The sequence below is a fragment of the Heterobasidion irregulare genome, assembly GCF_000320585.1.
Source record: "Heterobasidion irregulare TC 32-1 unplaced genomic scaffold scaffold_01, whole genome shotgun sequence".
In the NCBI taxonomy this organism is placed as follows: Eukaryota; Fungi; Basidiomycota; class Agaricomycetes; order Russulales; family Bondarzewiaceae; genus Heterobasidion; species Heterobasidion irregulare.
Genome location: NW_009258197.1, coordinates 782647 through 801193, shown reverse-complemented (window position 1 = coordinate 801193; position 18547 = coordinate 782647). Strand labels below are relative to the sequence as shown.

The 18547-nt window shown below is 54.2% G+C and overlaps 9 protein-coding genes across 9 annotated transcripts; 4 read left to right on the top strand and 5 right to left on the bottom strand.

Moving 5' to 3' along the window:
- Positions 1-26: 26 nt before the first annotated feature.
- Positions 27-2207, bottom strand: HETIRDRAFT_30479 (serine protease; the record flags this gene model as incomplete). The annotated part of the gene is made up of 8 exons (XM_009541981.1): positions 27-205; positions 264-300; positions 358-533; positions 588-607; positions 672-947; positions 1025-1713; positions 1770-1899; positions 1966-2207. Coding segments are annotated over 8 exons (1618 nt in total), but the record flags the coding sequence as incomplete, so codon positions are not given.
- Positions 2208-2962: 755 nt separating this feature from the next.
- HETIRDRAFT_40725 (uncharacterized protein) lies at positions 2963-5472 on the bottom strand (the record flags this gene model as incomplete). Its single annotated transcript, XM_009542020.1, has 11 exons — positions 2963-3064; positions 3122-3197; positions 3252-3426; positions 3478-3601; positions 3661-3730; positions 3785-3831; positions 3887-4049; positions 4104-4184; positions 4244-4437; positions 4501-5094; positions 5149-5472. The coding sequence occupies 11 exons, from the start codon at positions 5470-5472 to the stop codon at positions 2963-2965; spliced, it is 1950 nt and encodes a 649-aa protein (XP_009540315.1).
- Positions 5473-5906: 434 nt separating this feature from the next.
- On the top strand, positions 5907-6666 carry HETIRDRAFT_308008 (uncharacterized protein; the record flags this gene model as incomplete). The annotated part of the gene is made up of 2 exons (XM_009542409.1): positions 5907-5973; positions 6035-6666. The coding sequence occupies 2 exons, from the start codon at positions 5907-5909 to the stop codon at positions 6664-6666; spliced, it is 699 nt and encodes a 232-aa protein (XP_009540704.1).
- Positions 6667-6704: 38 nt separating this feature from the next.
- On the bottom strand, positions 6705-7714 carry HETIRDRAFT_437525 (uncharacterized protein). Its single transcript, XM_009542408.1, has 4 exons — positions 7378-7714; positions 7236-7319; positions 7142-7180; positions 6705-7087 (listed from the first exon to the last, which is right to left on the bottom strand). Exons 1-4 carry the CDS (start codon positions 7540-7542, stop codon positions 6902-6904), a joined length of 474 nt encoding a protein of 157 aa, XP_009540703.1. The 5' UTR covers positions 7543-7714; the 3' UTR covers positions 6705-6901.
- Positions 7715-8430: 716 nt separating this feature from the next.
- Positions 8431-9599, top strand: HETIRDRAFT_99155 (uncharacterized protein; the record flags this gene model as incomplete). The annotated part of the gene is made up of 5 exons (XM_009542407.1): positions 8431-8535; positions 8733-8958; positions 9089-9192; positions 9259-9323; positions 9392-9599. The coding sequence occupies 5 exons, from the start codon at positions 8431-8433 to the stop codon at positions 9597-9599; spliced, it is 708 nt and encodes a 235-aa protein (XP_009540702.1).
- Positions 9600-11488: 1889 nt separating this feature from the next.
- HETIRDRAFT_99154 (uncharacterized protein) lies at positions 11489-12317 on the bottom strand (the record flags this gene model as incomplete). Its single annotated transcript, XM_009542406.1, has 2 exons — positions 11489-11778; positions 12029-12317. The coding sequence occupies 2 exons, from the start codon at positions 12315-12317 to the stop codon at positions 11489-11491; spliced, it is 579 nt and encodes a 192-aa protein (XP_009540701.1).
- Positions 12318-12320: 3 nt separating this feature from the next.
- On the top strand, positions 12321-15137 carry HETIRDRAFT_377271 (uncharacterized protein). The gene is made up of 7 exons (XM_009542405.1): positions 12321-12899; positions 12951-13030; positions 13084-13653; positions 13708-13935; positions 13999-14322; positions 14421-14513; positions 14579-15137. The coding sequence occupies exons 1-7, from the start codon at positions 12371-12373 to the stop codon at positions 14732-14734; spliced, it is 1980 nt and encodes a 659-aa protein (XP_009540700.1). The 5' UTR covers positions 12321-12370; the 3' UTR covers positions 14735-15137.
- Positions 15138-15513: 376 nt separating this feature from the next.
- Positions 15514-17681, top strand: HETIRDRAFT_456627 (uncharacterized protein; the record flags this gene model as incomplete). The annotated part of the gene is made up of 5 exons (XM_009542404.1): positions 15514-15910; positions 16040-16390; positions 16470-16600; positions 16671-16680; positions 16740-17681. The coding sequence occupies 5 exons, from the start codon at positions 15514-15516 to the stop codon at positions 17585-17587; spliced, it is 1737 nt and encodes a 578-aa protein (XP_009540699.1). The 3' UTR covers positions 17588-17681.
- HETIRDRAFT_468325 (uncharacterized protein) lies at positions 17669-18413 on the bottom strand. The gene is made up of 4 exons (XM_009542403.1): positions 18304-18413; positions 18124-18195; positions 17928-18064; positions 17669-17870 (listed from the first exon to the last, which is right to left on the bottom strand). The coding sequence occupies exons 1-4, from the start codon at positions 18328-18330 to the stop codon at positions 17795-17797; spliced, it is 312 nt and encodes a 103-aa protein (XP_009540698.1). The 5' UTR covers positions 18331-18413; the 3' UTR covers positions 17669-17794.
- Between the last annotated feature and the right edge of the window lie 134 nt (positions 18414-18547).

Genomic DNA, 18547 nt, shown 5'->3' with positions numbered 1-18547 from the left:
TTACCAAGGCCGATGGCTCATGTCATAAATACGCAGTCGGAGTAGAATTGAGTATGACTCGGATCATGACCAGGAGAGCTTGATATGGATATACAACCAATTACTCTTCATAGGCATACACAACATCCAACTTCGACGGCAAAAGTGTACACAAGCACTAATTAGATGTGAGGGACACGTCCTGAATCCACCTTGTAATCAGGTCCTGTGAGATATAGAATCAGAATCTGCCTCTTTTCACAGCAACGAGAAAGCAAAATTACCAATGCAGCCTCCGACTGATCAAACGGAACCATGTGTCTGTCCATCGGCGCCTTCGTCAACAGTGTGACGTGAAATTAGGAGAGTGATACGCACCCGGCCTCGTAGACATTCACGAAGGTAACATTGCCCGCACCAAATCCTCCACCGCCAGCACTGCGAACTTCACCGGCAACGCGGCCAGATTTAGCCGTGACCCACTTGGTCGAGGGCGCCTTCTCAAACTCCTTGTGGAGCTTGTGCTCGAGCTGAGACACCCAGCGCTCGTTACCCTGAAGAAAACCCCGTCAGGAATAGCGTCGGCAAAGGTATATAATTAGACATACCATGTAGTTGCACATCATATCTTTAAAGAATGACACAGATCAGAAGGCGGAACATGCATATCAAGGCGGTCCACTGAAGCCTACCGGCATTACCAGCGTAGACGAGCAGTCTGACGCCGGCATCGATCAATTCAGGCAGAAGCGCAGCGCTGTTGTGCATCCCATCGCCCTGGAACATGAATGCCTGGTTGACTTCCATGTTGCACGACTCAAATTTTCTGTCTAGATTGACGCCCAGAGCAGCCTTGTTCTTCGGGTCGTTCAACCAGGTTTCAATCCAACCCATTTCTCTATAGCAGAGATCACCATCCTTTGCACGGTCGCACTTCTTGCGCACGTCGTACATATTGAGACCCAGCTCTGATGACCACAAGGCAGACAACATTAGACGACTTCCAAATATGATAAAAGCAATCAACAAATGACAAATGACGCACGTTGCAAAGGCCCGAATAGCTGGCCCCAGCAGTACAAAGCGGCGGGCACGCATGTCAACCTTGAGTTGTAATCGTAACAAGACTTGATGAGCCTTTGGCACGTCGGAACTTTCGTCCTCAGTGCGGTGCACTGTGGGCCCTCAGGATCATCGTAAACAGCATAGGGACCCTCGCACGCATAGTCCGGGACCGATGCCATCTGCAGGTATGGATCTGACAACCCATTTGCAAGGATCACCGAGGCCAGGTAAATCGTCCGCAGCTTCGGCGCGGGCGCACTGGACGAGGCAAGCTCCTGGTTCTTCTTGTGAATGATCGAGGCAATGTTCGGGGCATAGGTCCCACCGTAACTCTCCGCGGCGAGATGGAAAGGGAGGTCCGCGTATTTGGTGTAACGAGAAAGGAATAATTCAAGGAAAGCGTAGACATCCTGACCTGCGACAGGGCTTGTGTTGACAGTGGACCCGTCAGAGGAGTAAGAGTACCCAACGTTGATGGGCTGGTCTAGGAAGATGATGTTGGCATGCTCATTCCAGGAGTCGGGATTATGCGTCACATTCTTGCCCTCGTTGTCGATGCGGCAAGGTCCAAGTTCAAAGAGAAGACCAGTGGAGGAGCTACACCCTGGACCACCATTTAACCATAAGATAAGGGGATCCTTCTGTGGGTTGCCTCTCGACTCAAAGAACCTGCATATACATAAGGTTGAGCGTGCGAGGACCTTTCGGGTCGCGAATGAACTGACCAGAAGAACAGATGCTTTCCATCGGTGATATCGAGATACCCAGAGTACTGCTGAACGGATGGATCGCAAATCTCGGGCTCCGTGACTCGCAACGAGTGTCCAGAGAAAGAAGGATGGGTGATAAGTTCGTCTAGAAACACACACCAAGATTAAGATCCTGCAGCATCCCGCATGCAGATGCTGAACAAGAGCTTACACGTGAGCCCATTCTGCTTCACATATTCTCTACCTTTCTCGGTCCACTTCTCAGCCAGACCAAAAGTCTTCTCCATGTCCTCGATGACATGGCTGACACCTTTGGCAACCGAGCCAAACAGTCCGCCGTTGATAACATCTGTGTAGGATGCGAGGTCGCCGAGAACGGCTTGCAGCTCGCTCGCTGGTACGGCGAGAGCAGCGGGAGCGGCGAGGAAGGGAAGAAGAGCTTGAACTCGCATGATGGTTGGAGTTCAAGCTTGTAGTGGTAGCGACGACTAATAGGCCGAGGGTACTCGAACTCCCAGTCAATCACGTGGACACAGTATGACGTCGATGGAGAAGCATCATCCTGGAAGGAAGGTTACCTGGTAAGCCAGTTTAACCAGGAAACCGTCGGCGAGGATACATTAATCATAACAACAAGTATACATGATGAGAGTGCGGTCGTGAACTAATGGCACAGAGTCTAAGACTACTACAGAGGAGGGACAACGAACAACGAACTGTATCAAAGGAAGTGAAGTCACGAGCGACGGGCGGTGGAAATCCAGGAGCACAAAGTAGTAAACATGAAATACGAAGATAAAAATAAGGAGATGGCTGCATTGAAGCGATAGTTCGTCTAGAGCTAAGCTCTGGAAGAAACGCTGTTCGAGGTGACACAAGGAGTGCATAAATCGATCCTAATGAATGATGCGTAAAAGATTTCTGGAGCGTTCCGAGATGGGCATGAATGGATGGTTGATTGGGGAAGCCTTGTTCAAATGGCAGGAGTATGAGATGCTGATGATGAGGATAAAGATGAGATCAAGTCGAGAAATGTTGCAACGATTCTTTATGATGTTTAGCATCAACCTTTGTAGCTTCAATACCCGTAGTAGGCACGCTACGAGAGACCGTTAGGACGCACAGGAGCCCACATATACTGGACACTCACCATTCTATCACTAGAGGTGGATTCAGCATCGGTTTCAATGATCAGAATGTGAGATCACTCACAATAACCAAATGACCTTGGACCCAGTTTTGCAGCCTCGAAGAGTGACAATATGGCCACGTATAGAATCGTAGAGAAGAGATCGTTGATCCTTGTCAACCTGAGACGAGACCCGTCAATTCACAATTGGGAGAACGCAGAGGGGGAAAAGACAGACGTTAGGTAAAACCGCAGCAATCAGCTGACTGCCAGTCACAGATAAGGCCAGATCGACGATAATAGCCCTGCGACCTCTGCGAAGAGGTGTCAGAAGAATGAATGAATGCACGGCTGAATGCGTGGCGTACCCTTTGGAAGATTCGGCCATTCGCTTGACAACCCGGTCCAATGTCTCCTTGCCTCCTTCCTTGAGGGCTTTTGTGACCGATTTAGAGCCTTGTTCGTTCGTCGCATACTCCAGAAGTCCCGCAACTATATGGTCCAGAGCCATCCGACGGTGGTCAGCTGATCCATGTTCGAGAACTGCATTGCCGAGTCAGCATAAGACTCAAGGACAAAGAAACGTAAACTGACTATGTTGAATGCAGTACGATCCCCATTGATTCTTTGCGACTTCGCTGAAAACAGCTGTCCCTTGATTGAGTAGCTCGTCGATGATTCCGTCTTTTGCGGACTCTTCCAAGTTTTCGAAGGCATGCTAAGAGCGTTCTTCAATAGGACGACAAACACGGACAGTTCAACGTGGCGAAGATGTACCTGTACAACGAGAGAGCCTGTCTCATGACAAGCAAGCGACGCCCACTTGCCCTTCAGAGACTTATTGACACTATAGAAGACCGTAAGGGGCTCCGTGCGCTTCCAGAATCACTGCACAACTCACTAGGCGAATATGGGCGGTGCTGGAGCGGTCCATGTCAACTCCATGATCTGTGATCCATATTATTAGGACACGTTCGATGGGATACAAGGTTCCGCACGTCACCTTACTCCAGACATGAGACGCATGCTTGTTGACGAGAGTCTGGGCAGGATCTCCAAGAAGTAGCTCGGAGACGATGAGTAATCGGACGTCTTCCTCGCAATCTAAAGCCTTTTGGAGGACGTGGCAGCCGTAGCAATTAGACGCCAAATCCACGACGCGGCCCCTAAACGAAGAACTATGAATTCGTTTCATGGACATAATAGAATGCGGCTCAAACCTCATGCAATGTACAATTTTCCTTCTTTCGTCGGCCGTGGAAGCCGCTTCGAGACATCTTTGAACAGCCCAATTGCCGAATCTGAACACGCGCATATAGTTAGCAGTGAAGTTCATAAGAGAAGGGAAACGTGGACATACCGATGCGCCATCATCTCGAACCCCTTCATACAAATGGCGTCTATGATCTTAGCGCGCTCGTCAAGGTCCGCGACTTTGAGTTTCTGCTGAAGAAAGATCGATGCTTGTTGATCGGAGGATTTAATGATGCGAGACACGAAAACATGATAAGGAGGCGAAGACGATGGATGCAAGAGCGAAAGAAAATTGATTGGCTAGACGACCGATATCTTTAATATTTCTGCGTGAAGCTGAGTATATCTACACACCTCGTTCACAGGGGCTTGACCCTGGTTCGAAGGAAGATGAGGGAAATTGTTCTGAAAGGTGATGGGTCGCATTGAATGCTCGTCAGTGACGAGACCAGAGCTACGATCCCTTATATCATCGGGACGCAACCATTCTGATGAGAGTTCCCGCTCGCTCCGCCAGGTTGAGTTTACGAAGGAGCGAGGGTCACTACGATTGACGAGATGGTGCTGAGCGGAAGAGAATACCTGAGCGCTAGGGTTCTGGGCGGAGGCCTCAGAGAATGGCTCGAAGAACGGAAATGTAGTAGCAGTCTGTTGAAACGCATTGGCAGGTTGTACATGGTGGGAATGATGCGAAGGATATGTCTCTCCAGCACGATGAGGAGGTCCGGGGTCCAGCATTAGGCCCTGTGGAGAAGGGGCCGAAGAGTGATACTCATAATTATTAAGTTTCAAGTCTATGCCCTTTGCAGGCGAGAGATCGGTGGGAGTCAGAAGAGCAGATGTAGCAGAGCTAGGGGACAGATCTGGCGAGTTATTAGCGTGCACAGTGAGAGGGGGCGGTTGGGAGAAGGGAGCAGGAGAATTAAGGTTCAGCGTCCGAAGCAGTTGTTCTACGTGCTGCGAATTGCATGGTGAGCAAAGTTCGCTCCCGGGGAAGCGATAATGACTGACTATATGCTCCATGTCGGAGCTGTTCTTGCGTCGACCATCGCCGATGGCGCCAACGTCCTTTTTGTGACAGCTACCGATGAACCCAACGGGACCAAAGGCATCTGGACTGGCGTCAGCACATGGAACGGAAGATATACGGATAAATCCGGGCCTACTCTTTTGCTTGTCATCCTCAGCGGCTCGAGAAAACGACGCGATGGTCCTCGGCCAGGACTCGTTCGGCTGCGGCTGGGGGGCCCATATGGAAGCATTCAAGGAACGGGACGGACAATCTTCCACGTTCTTGAGGAACGGATGATACGACTGAGATTGCGACGAAGTCATCTGGACGGGGACGGTGAGCGGAAGATGGGGTCAGGAAGAAAGAGGGCAGTCGAGAGCGTCCAGGCATTTATACGGCCACTCATTAGGCGACTTACCGCTGTCGAAGTGAGCAGATCCCGAAGCCTCTTTCCTTTTATAGAAACCAACTGACCATATTTGGAAGCACCTCGCGGGGTAAACGCCACGTCGTGACGTGTGGGATCCTTCGATGACCTGTGGAGGCTGAATTGCAGAGCCCGAACCGTTCGTTTGTCTGGGGGATCGCGTCCCATCAGAGTGACAAGCAGACGGCAAGGCCTCGTCTCTGACGATGTTTCTGCTCCCAGTTAGGCCTCAACCTGCCCAGCTCGTCATCACGGAACCAAATTCAGCGATCACGCGCGCGGACATCCCCCCCGATGCGTCCGCGACCATCTTGCTTCTATACCACAACCATGACATCTCCACCCCGCTGGTTCACAGCCCTCTCCAAAGTGCTCAACGAGCACGACAAATCCAGCTGTAAGCATCCCGCTTCAATGCTCCTCCGATGTGCCGATAACAGCCTCATGCCGACTTCCAGTGTATCAGCTTGCGACAGTCGACTCATCCAACAAGCCCCACGTCCGCTCTCACATCCATCGAGGCTTCCTCGTCCCTCCCTCTCTTCCCGCCCTCCTGCTGCTGCTCACCAACACCGACAGCCGCACTGAGAAGACGACTCAGATTGCCTACTCCGATGCCGTCGAGCTGGCATGGTGGATCGGCGGTAGCTCAGACCAGTTCCGCATCTCTGGGCGCGCACGTGTGGTCTCAGCCCCCGAGCGTGGCTCTAGAGGAGTCCCCGCCCATGACAAAGAATGCTCCGCAATCGCATCCCTAGACGCGGTATCTTTCGACTGGGAAGCAAAGCGGCGAGAAGCCTTCAACGCGATCAGCGAGCGCATGCGTGCGAGCTTCTGTCATCCGGAGCCTGGAGGATATGGCGACGCAGAAAACTGGGTGAGCACTGTCAAGAAGCAACAAGACGCGCAGACGGACGAAGAGAAGAAGAATACAGAGGTAGCGTTGAGCAATTTCGCCCTTGTCGTCATCGAGCCATTCGAGGTCGATTGGGTGCAAATGGGGATTGTGCCTAACCAGAGGACGAGATTCTGGAGGGAGGGCAACGCATGGAAGGACCAAGCTGTAGCACGTAAAGCGGAGCGGCTGTGACGTCAGCACGCTTTCGTATTCTGGACCATGGGACCTTTGAGACCAAATTGTAGACTTCAATTTCTGTATATCGTTACACAACGTCAGTACATGGTTACGAGTGGGCCGATCGACTTCAGAGATGGGCGGACAAGACAAACAAGCAAACAACCCGCACAACAAGGTTCAAAGCGCGTCAATATTGAAAGAATAAAAATGTCGATCGGTCGGCCCTTGATCCGCTGAACGAACAGCTTCACATCTTGACCTTCTTCGCATCCTGTGCTGCGCCGCCGTTGGGAGCCTCGGCCGATTCCTCCCGCCCGCGCTTAGCTCCGACGGATGCCAGACCTTCAGTGGGCTTGGGTCCGTCACCTTTGGCGGTAACGTTCTCTTCCACGTCTTCCTCGTAATCCTCCTCCTCTTCCTCCTCGGCGCCGCCCTGAATGTGATCGTGAGCACTGAGAGCGGCCGAAAAGAAATGACAATGATATACCTGGCTTCCTCCCAAGAGAAGAGCAGTCAAGCTACCTTTCTACGATACGAAAGGATTGGAACGCGAGAGTTTCAGCACAAACTGTGAAACTTACATCATTCGCCTCTTTGCTATTGTCTTCCTCTTCGCCATCTTCGTCGTCGTCCTCGAAGCCACCTGCCTCCTCGTCCTCCTCGTTCTGTGACACGGGTCTGTTCAATTCCCACTCAAACAGCGCCGTGAGCAGATGAACACACCTCAATGTCATCGTACTCGTCACTTTCTTCCCCTTCGTCACCGAGCGGATGGAGGCCAGGCTCCTCGGCGTTAGTGCCCACGGCCGGCTCCGCGACCTCTCCCGGAGCAGGGAGTGTCGCACTATCTACGGGTTCGATTGGCGGGGTATCGGCAGCCTTCGACATAGTGTTGCACAAGCGAATAGACTAGCGGGGGAGGCTGGCGTCCAGAAGGGCTAGAGACGTGCGAGAGGTGGCCAGAAGGAAAGGCGATGGATCGAGGCGCTGATGCCGAGACTCGAAGATGTTGATGGCGGTTTGTGATCACGGAAGACAAACGCTATGGCTAGGTTTAGGCAGACATAGACATAGATGGAGGGCGTTCGCTGTAAACGAACCGTGGGCGTGTAGACGGACTACATCATCATTCCCACGATTCGACGTAGGGTGAACTACTCATATCCTGTGGTATCGAGATACCGACGGTCTCACCCTGCGCTTTGGAGCAACGAACGATGCAAGCAGGTGAATTACACAACGGTGTCCGACATGAGGACGGACCCGGCTTCGCACAGTGTATCCGGACAGACCATGCGAGCAAGCAATCCATGTTAGTAATGGCGAAACACTGTCGGTCAAAGAAAATGATCAAAGCTCGGAGTTCGGACGTCAGCAGTGTGCAAGGCCAGAGACATGAAATTGAGATCCTCTCAGAGATGAGTTTTGAATAGCAGACCAGCTTGGATTAGCTTGGATCCGAATTTTTGATGGAAAGCAAAAAGGATGTAGGACGTGATGCCCACTAGGTGAAACAGATGAATCAACAAGCATACCACATGGACTCATTCAGATCTCTAATATGAACCAGCCCATAGCCAGTTGTCAAAATGTCCGCCTGCTACTGCAATCTCCATTGAGAGAGTGATCGTTAGAAAACGAGGAAGACGCGAGGATTGGAAGCTCCTGCCAGAGTCTCAGGCATGACATGCGCCATGCAGAGGCGACGAGACAGCAGAGCAAAGCAGCAAGGTATGCAGGAGGCCTGTCGCGGGTGTCGTCGAGAAAGTTCGAGTCATGGAGACACTGAATGAAGAGACCTGCCGGTACGGCGGTACGGATGCACGGACCGAAGAGCGAAAGAATAACGACGTTCATCCTATATTTCATCCTGCGCAATACGTACACGGCCCATGACAAAATGACGAGCACGATGTGATTGCAATTTCGTTCCCGCCGGCGACAGGCTGCAATAAGCTGCAATACGAGGTTCGGGCGGAAGGACAGAAGCCAAGCCTGAAGCCCGAAGGAAGTCGCGTCGGCTGGCGCGGTCACTAAAAGGGCTGATATGAAGTCGCCGAGCCCCGACGCATGACTAGTCGCCGTCTCGGATATCCGACGAAGGCGTCGGCGGCGGGGGAGCTGACGCTAGAAGCGTTCATTTCCCCACATTGTTGTCGCTCAGCGGCACGACGCCATGGGACGCGTGCCCGGCAAAACGGTGGGAGCGCACTCGCTGCACGCAGGCCAAACCAGTGCTCACGTCGTGGCGGGATATGAAAAGGAAGTCGAATAGACCCGTGCAGCAGGGACTCTTCGCGACAAGTGCGCAGGAAAGGCGGTGGCGGTTTCGGGCTGACAATCAGATGCCCGAGCCGTTAAATAAACGGAGCGTGGTGGAGTCCGCCAGCTGGGTCATCTTCTACGCAGTCGAGCTCTTCTAATGTGCCTTCAGAGAGGGAGGTCAACGAGGCGAATCGGTCGATTCATTACTTACGTGCTGTAGCCAACGTCGGCGCTCTCTCCGTTTCTACGTGCGAACACACTGGTCTTGACGAAGTGGGTGAAAATGAGCGGAGCTGTCGTAGTCTAGGTAGAAGATGAAGAATAAATCCCAAACCGCAGTCTCCCGCGAAAGGGTTAAGTCCGATCTACGTGAACAGGGACAACGCCCCTACCGGGCTCTTCAAGTGCGCGTACTCGTGGCGAAATGATCACACTTTGAGGCAGGCGTTCGACGGACACGCCGTTCGTCAAGTGATCCGTCCCTAAGTGATCGATCGGAGTACGCACGCCGCATCTCAACAAATCTCGTCCTCGCCATCACGAGTAGCGCCCTGAAAGAAGGGAACGTTCGTGGAACAGGCGCGGGACTGCACGACGCGCGATTGGTTCTAGATCCAAAAACGCACACTGGCATACAAGAACACGCGTATACGCTTACGCTTGCGCTGAACAGAACCTAATCTTTTGCCGGGCTAGCCGACGTTGAACGGGACGCCCTGGAGTCGGTGCCCTCGTATGCCCGTGTCACCATCAGAGAGAGACTCTGAGCGACTGCGCGCAGTAACTCGAGCGTACAGCACTGATAGACGGGAGCAGTCACGCATGCACACCATACTCCGTATAGACTCACGTATATGGTATCGCCGTAATTGAGCGTCCCGCGATTGTGCGCCTTCAGGGAGCAACCCATAAGGCACAACATAGCACCCATTCTTTCACCGCAAGCCTGAGCTTCCGTCCGCATCGCCGTAGAACTGTGGAGACAAACACACCTAGAAGAGTCTGGGATAAGTACGGCATCTGAGACCAGGCGACGAGTCCTAGACGCTGTCGCCAGTTCATTTGAGGCACAGTATTTAAATTGGAGTGTACGAACCGTTCTGTTGGGGACTCGCATCACGAAGTCTCGAGTTCAGATTTCGAGAGAAAGTACTACGCGACCGATGCGTTCCGTGATGTCGTGCAACAGGTGAATTCAAGACTTGCGCCAAGCAGCTGCACTCGTTTGAACATATCAGGACACGAGAGCTACCTGCACCTGGGCCTTTGGACCCACAATAAGCGCTTACCTAATAAGTTCGGGAACCAAAGCAGTGAGCGTTCCGTGCTCAAAGCAGGTATCATTGACAGATAATACAGCACCCGTAAGGCTAAATATAGCTTATTTTGGACCCAACGCGGGCTCGGCAGCTGATTTCGTGGAACACGTCAGGGGGCTTTGGCAGGAATGTCAGTGACCGCGATCGATTCGCTAAGCCTGGCGAGTCCGCATAGGGACGTACGGCTTGGAGTCAAAGAGAACTTGAGCCGGGTACCTCGTCAGGGTCAAGGCAGGAGCGCAAGGCGTCGTGCTATTGATAGCAGTTGCTGGGATTGAGTGGACAAGAGCCCAAATCGAAGGGCCGTACACGTTGGCGGCTGGACTCATCGTAAGCAAACACTCGATCGTGTTTGCAGATGAGGCCTATCTATATGTATTGGAACGGTCGCATGGTGAGAGGTGAGAGAGTAATGACCAATACAAGGAATCCTGTGCAACGAGAAAGGTTCTGTAATAGAAAAGTTTTCAAATACAGAGATGTCAGCAGAGAAGTATGATAGTTATAATGATCTCACGGACGAAGCCCAATTGAATAATGACGTTTAATGTCCGTACATTCTTGTATTGTCGACACATCAGTCCCAACGGCTACCGTAGCCCTGGGACGCGCTACTGCAGGGAGTTTAGACGCGCATGAACTTTGAAGGAGCCTCTAGAGCGCCGCGCATACGTCGGTGGTTTGACGACTGATACCATTGCGACATGCCGTCTACACAGTGATCGGCTGAAGAAGGCATAGAGGTTGCGCAGAGGACGTGATTACACTAAGCCACAAATGATGGCGCGGCGCGCGGAGTGACATGCGTATGGCAGCCGTTAGACGCCCTCCAAGGGTGTGCGGGCACCTTTAATATGACAACGTCGCCGCCTGTTATCTCCACCATGTCAGCGCGGACGGGAACTGGAATCCAACGCACTGGAATGTTTGGGAAAATCGAAAGAGCGCATCTTGCGGCCGTAGGGGGCCATAACATATGACATCAGGACGTGCAACCTGCGGGGAAAGCGATCGGAGGCCATGTTACCGGGGGACGCGCGAACGTATGCGTAGCTTACTACAATAGCCGCACTGCTCCGACTGCCTACGCTCAAGGCCGCACGGAGGGCGATGTAGACGCGCGCGGTTGCGGGAAGAGAGAGTTATGGGATATGAAAATTGAAGATCGGCATTACCATTGATTTTCGGGAGCAATGGGGTCTATCGACGAGAGGACATTGTTGGCACGTCGTGCGAGCGTTCCCAGGGGGTTACGTTCCGAGATATGCGCAACGGAAGAGGTACCCGGGCACAGCAAGACGTTCGAGAGGGGAGAGAGTAAGCCCCTGCGCCGGGTGCCAATGAGACGAAAGGATATAAACGTCGACTCGTGGGGGAGTTACACGACATTTACGTGTACCGAGCAGTAAGGGAAAGATGATGGCATCGATGTGGCCAGCGGGGCGCGCTGGAGATTCCCTGTAAAGGAGAGTGTGAGCATCGAAGAGGAAGGGTGTTGTCGGAGTTGGGAAACGACGGATCGTAACGGCTTCTTGCGCGACTGGATGGGGATGAGGATGTGGATGGACGATCGGTGACGGGGGGGGAGTGCGAGAGACGGGCGCACGGTGTGGATGATGCGATGGTCGGTGCAGACGGGGGAGGTGGAGGAAGAGAAGGGTGAGACGTACGGAAAGGTGGAGGACGGAGAAGAGGATGAGGAGGGGGGGGGGACCGAGGCCCGGGGGGATGAACGTCGGTATCATTAATAATATGAAAACCTTGTGTCCTGCGGTGGCTTCGTCACTCACACGTTGCGGCGACGGGGAGACGGAGATATGAAGAGGTGGAGCCGCGGGGGGCGGCGGAGGCGACGAGGAGGACGTCGGGGGTGTGGGTGAGCGAAGAGGAGAGGATGGAAGAAAGCGGGTGCCGGGAAATGAAAGAGGCGTGCAAGAGAGCGAGCGGGATGACGGTGACGGCGACGGGCCCTGGCAGGACAAACGTCGCTGGCTTCGGATTCGAGTCGCTCATCACCTCCTCTTGCCTTATCCGGCGGTGCCCCTCCTCCGTGCCTCTATAAGTACCTCCATGCACCATCTCCGTCGCTCCTCCCTCCGTCCTTTCCGTCCCATCCGCTCTCCCACACCCCCATGGATACCCCCTTCGCGCCACTCGCAACCGTTCCCCGCGAGATCTGGGAGCACATCGCCCACTACACCGCCCTCCTTCATCCCACAGGCCGCCTCTCTGCCCTCATCCCCTTGCTTTCTACTTGCAAGTTTCTTTACCACAACCTCTGCTTCGACAACAACAAGGCCTTGTATGCCCGCATTTTCGACGGAATGTTCGACCCCGACGCTGCCCACCGCCGCATGGGGGACAAAGCGATCCGCTCCCGCAACCTCGCGTCCCAGTTGCGCCTCTACTGCGAGGCCCTCAACCGCATTCGTCTCGGCGACATCCACTCTCCCTCTCTTATCAACGATTTCTGGACTGCCTACTTCATGTGTGTGGAGAACGATGGTCGCAATATCGTCCAGCTGAGGGAGGCTGGTATGCCTCAGCTTGTCGAAAGGTTCGTCTCCGAGAGGCTATGGGAGAATCCCGTCAACGGTTGGCCCGTCGAATCACCCATCAACTCGCTTGCGCTATGGATACTGTGGTGCATGACCACTCCAGGTACGTCTTCCTTGATTCCTCGAGCTCGCCATGGCCGACTCCCGCTCCCAGAGTCTCTCGCCGCCGAAAGTCAAGCAACCCGTCAGAACCTCATCTCTCGCATCCTGCCCTTTGTCGTGATGGCCTTCAAGGTGAGCAGACTCTTTTTCATCAAACCTTCGTCGATATCCATCCGCTATGTCAGTACCAATCATTCTATGCCCCCGACAACCACTTCCATCTCCCCCTTCCCGAAGATTGGCAACGTGAAAACCTCGAATCAATACAGACCGCACATGGCCGCTGGCCCCTTTATCGCGACGCCAACCAATCGATCCATACCTGCACACACTACGGCTCCACCATTCGTGTATGTCCCCCTCCCATCACCGCACCGGCGAAGCTCCTCTACTTCGCCCGTCGCGAGATGACCCCGCTTGGTATTCCGCCTGGTATGCCTATTGACCGCGCCGACGCGATCGCGCGCGGTATCCTGCGCGGGCCCACCCAGGCCGACGTCATAGAGGTCAATTCCCACCGGGGAGCCAAGTGCATTCTGCCGACGGACTGGGATTGGAAGGCGAAGCTGACGCCGGAAGAACTTAAGCTCGAGGAGGAAGGTATATGGACACGGGAGCTCAAGGCCCCGAGCGCCGCGTGGGACAACGAATGGGAGCGGATCGTGTACTGTGGAGATCCATGGAGCCAGCCTGAGCTTAAAGGTGTGTTGTACACATTCGGCGCCTTGAATGGGCTTTGGCAGGGTAGATTACTGGTGAGTATATTTTTCTCATCTGTTTGCTCTCATGGAGACTGAGGTGCTTCACAGGTCCCAGAAGAGAACGGCTATGTCGGCCTAGTCGGCGCGCGCGAATATCCTCCTGGATTCAGCGAACAGTCTCCATTCTCGTCTACCTGGCCCGTCTTCATGCGCCTCCGCGAGCACCACTGCATCAGCCCCGCTATTCCCGCTTTGGCCGGCCATAATCCAAACGACGCGATCGACGACGGTATTCGAAACGGCTGGTTCCCCTCCGTGGAGATACGAGAATCCGGGGTGCGTTGTTTACACACATACACGCAGCTCTCAGCGTGTACCGACAAAGTTTCTACGCTGCAGGGCAAGGTGACGATCCAAGACCGTTCCGAGGGCGTGGCCTCGGAATATGAGACGTTCGTCGAAGGCCGCCCAAATTCGCACAACGAGGAGAAGTGTCACATTTGTGTCAACAACACCGCCTTGCGCGAAGAGGAGCTACAGCAGCGTGTGCATGCGAATCGCGCGCGTGCGGAGCAGGCTGACAAGCTGCCACGACACGAGGACTACGAAGAAGATTTTGCGATGGTAGACTTGGCCCGCAGTGACAGTCGCTACGGGTCAGATGACGAGGACACGTACGAGGCAAAGTGCTCCGGGATACAGGATATCATTTTCACCGGCGAGGTACGCGTCTTCACATGCATCTGTTTTTTTCCTCTCGTGATTTTGACGAACATGGCCTTCCGTCGCGATTTTTCGCCTTATTCTAATTTTGTCCAAAGACCGATCCTGCACATGGAATGGCCTGGGGAAATTTCTCGTTTCTCGGACGCGTGCGGCCTTGGGACGGCCTCATCGCGCTGGTGCGCGTTCCTGTGAGTCGAGCATTTCTCTGCGTTTCACCTTGTATCTTCGACTGACACACTTGTTTATCTCGCAGTTGGGCCCACCTGTGGCTCAGGTCGGCCGCCCACGATGGGTGTTCCGAGGGCATCTGTACTATGGCCAGGTCCTGGTGGGCAGCTGGCGTGGTATGACCACGAGCGTCACCTCGATTCCTTGGGAGGGCCCGTTCGTCATGTCCAAGCGCGCTTGATATGCTCACGCAATTTTTGTTTTTGACGAAGCTATATACTGAACATTTACCCTGCATTTTCTCTCACAATCTACGACTCCATCTCTTTCACGTCGATGCATCTTTGTTTCTATCACCAAAATGCTCACGCTCATCTCCCCGTTTTCTACCGACTTAGATATTGTACAACGCGGCTACATGTGGCTTCTTTCCATCTCTCCTCAGGGATTCCTTGTATTCTTTACCCGATGGACGGCACTGGATCTGGTCTGACTCTCGTATTGTATTTTTCAGGATATCTATACTGCTCCATCTGCGCGCTCGAGATATCGATGCCTCCGCATTATTTTGTGCTACAGCCCCTTCCTCCCATATATCCTGCTACTGTATTCCTAATGTACGGGGTACCCGCGTTCTTCTCGTGATGTCATGACTCGCCAAGGCACTGTTGCATCACGGGTCGGTTCGCGGTGTCTCACACTGATGTGACAAAACGGCGGAACGGGGGTCAGTGGGTCTATTCTTGTGTGCTTCAGTCTCCATGAGAATCGGAGGCACTACTGGCTCCTGCGTTCATATCCTGTGGTATCGTGTCCGCGGTCTTGAAGCTGGCCGCTGATTGATATCCTCATCTGCGCTGGCATCGCCACCTGCATCTGCCTGCATCCCCCTTCATCTAACTCGTCGCAGCCCACCATCAGCGGCCAAGCACTTACTGCGACGGCGCGTCATCCTTGCCCATTTCGATCCTGTTTCGCCTGCCTGTGACTCAGAAAGAACCGGCATCTGAAGTTTGAAATATGCGTGCCATCCACGCTGCAGCTCATGGGGCCGTGGTCGCCGAAGTCGAAGGCGTCGAAGGCAGCGAAGTCGAATCCCACGTCGGCACGACGGATGGCGACGCGGACGTGGACGCGGCGGACTTCGACGCGCGGTCGTCGTCCAATGGCGGTGACGATCGTGGTCTGTTCCGAATCTACGCCGGCAGGCTCTTCGACCCTGACTCGCTCGCCCTGCTGGCCAACCAGCTCATCGCCGTCTCCCCTTCTTCCGGCCTCGTCATCTCCGTCCGCCCGTTCGATCCTGCGCGTGTTCCATTTGGCCCCGACGCGAAGCCAGGCCCGTCCGAGGATCCGCGGGCGATCGACCTGCGACGGTGTACTGTGCTCCCTGGCTTCGTCGATGCCCATGTCCATCGTACGTCGGGACCCCTGTCTCTCGCACTGACATCCCAGAGCCCATCTGCTTCGCGATGCGCGCGATCGTGGACCGGATGGTGCGTTGTTTATCTGCGCCGAGATGCTGACGTCGCGCTGCCATGGCCAGTTTTCCTGAGGCCGTACAGTGAGGTCTCGTGGGACGACCAGCTCACACGAGAAAGCCTCGTTGAGCGCGCGCTACGCGCCGGCGTCCACGCCAAGCGAACGTTGCTGGCAGGATTCACGACCGTAAGGTACGCCGAGCCACGTCCGCCGACCCCGGGTACTGGTTGTGAGCACCCGGCGGATATTAATGAACGACGCGCGGGATTCCATTTTTGGAACAGGGATCTAGGCACTGAGGGCGCGGCCGATGCAGACATAGCGTTGCGCAAGTGCCTCTCTGGCCCGGACCCGCTCATCCCTGGACCTCGATATTTTTGCGCGAATCGTGCCATCGTGTCCACGGGCAGCTACGGTGCGTCCGTGGATCCGAACGCTGATCCCGCACGCGGACTGATGCATATCGGCTGCTGCCTCGTTGGCTTGAGCTGCAGGGCCGAAAAGCAGCCTGTATGTCAATCGCGAGGGGATCGATGGCGTCACGGGCGCGGAGGCTGCAGACGGGGTCGCCGAGTGTGTCAAAGCCGTCCGCAGGCAGGTCGGCGCAGGCGCAGATTGGATCAAGGTTGATCTGGCATTTCATTCTCTGTTCATCGCTGGGGAATCCTAAAGTCACTTCTCGCATGGATGCTCAGATATATGCGGGTAAGACGTTCATAGACATAGATTCATGTTTTGTCGATTCGAACACGTCGCCCATGCAGACTACCGCTTTCGCTCCAGGATCGTCGACAGCGCCCCCTTACTCGCCAAAGCATCTGTTCCCCTGTTTACCGCAGTAGAAACTAGGGCCATGATCGAAACCGCACACTCGCTAGGAGTCAAAGTGGCCGCTCATGCGACCAACAAAGCGACAGTCGAGACCCTTCTCACCCAGGGGATCGATTCCATCGAGCACGGATACGACCTCTCCAGCGGCATCGCACCGGAATTGCTGCGGCGCACCTCGCAGAAGAGCGACAACGGGACTGCGGTCTGGGTGCCCACTTTGGCCGCATACTACACTCTCGCTCAGAACCAAGGCGACCACGCGGTCTGGACGCGCGCAGCCAACTCGTTCCGCGCAGCGTTGAAGGCAGGAATCGACATCATCGCATGCGGTGGGGACACCGGAGTGTTCGCGCACGGCGACAACGCGCTCGAGATGCAGCTCATGGTGCGCCTCGGAGCCGACTGGCGTCGAGTCCTCCGTTGGGCGACGCTCGGCGGGTGGCATTGTGTGCGCTCGATGGCTTGGGAGGGCGACGCTGGGAAAGAGCGAATGAACAAAGTCGCCGGCCTTGGAGAGGATCCGAGGGTGGTCGGAGACAACGAAGTGCCGTTCGGATTAATCAAGAGAGGTTGGGCAGCCGACTTGATTGCGACATCTGGAGATTTAGAGAATGCATTCGAATATGCCGTGGCAAAGAACAGCATTGTTTTCGTCATGAAGGGGGGGGGGTGTACAAGCAAGGCGGGAAAGAAGTGTCTGTGTCTTGAATTCTCCGGTCGACCTTGCATTTCTACCTTGTGGAGCTCCCTCCCAGTTCTAGACATCCTATCCTTGGAATAACACTGCTCTACTGAGCGTACCTTCAATGTGTTAGAGTAGTATCAAGGTTGCGCTTAATTTGCGCAGGAATCAGACAATCATCTGAGCGCATCTCAGGTCAATTGCTCGTCGCAAGAATTATCTATCATACAAGAGGGCACACACGCAGACGAAACAGTTACAGAATTCCAGCGAAACACAAGAGGGGCGACACAGGACGGGACATATTCACGCGCCGAAACCGTAGAGCGTACGGCCTGAGCGCTTGAGGGCGTAGACGACGTCGAGAGCAGTAACAGTTTTGCTATTCCCAAACGATTCAGCCCCTGATACTAGATTAACAGACAGGCATCGGACTCACCGCTTGGCATGCTCAGTGTATGTGACAGAATCCCGAATAACATTCTCGAGGAAAATCTTGAGGACACCACGTGTCTCTTCGTAGATGAGACCAGAGATACGCTTCACACCGCCACGACGTGCGAGACGACGAATAGCCTGAGGAAAGACGCCGCATGAGATAGGTATGTGAATGAGTGAACGTTTGAGCAACTTACAGGCTTCGTGATACCCTGAATGTTGTCGCGCAAGATTTTGCGGTGGCGCTTAGCACCGCCCTTGCCCAAGCCCTAGAGGTGGCACGTCAGCTATGACTCCATTTTCACTGAGCGATACCGCGAACGGAGCAGGTTCCGTTGCGAGAGATATATAGCGTGGATAAGGAGTAAGATTCTCACCTTTCCACCTTTTCCGCGTCCAGACATTGTTCAGAGGATTGTTTGAGTGTAGAGGAGGTGTAAGGTGCTGCTAGCGCTCGAGATGATGGCGGTAAGAGAACAAAGAGTGTGAGCGGAGAGTCACGCGTTGGCTCCATTTATTGACCATAAACGGAGTCACGTGGAAACGCGTCGCGTCACTTTGGCTCATTCTCTCTTTTCTGGCCTGTGCTTGTTCGAGAAATGTGCGTAGAGAATCACTGTC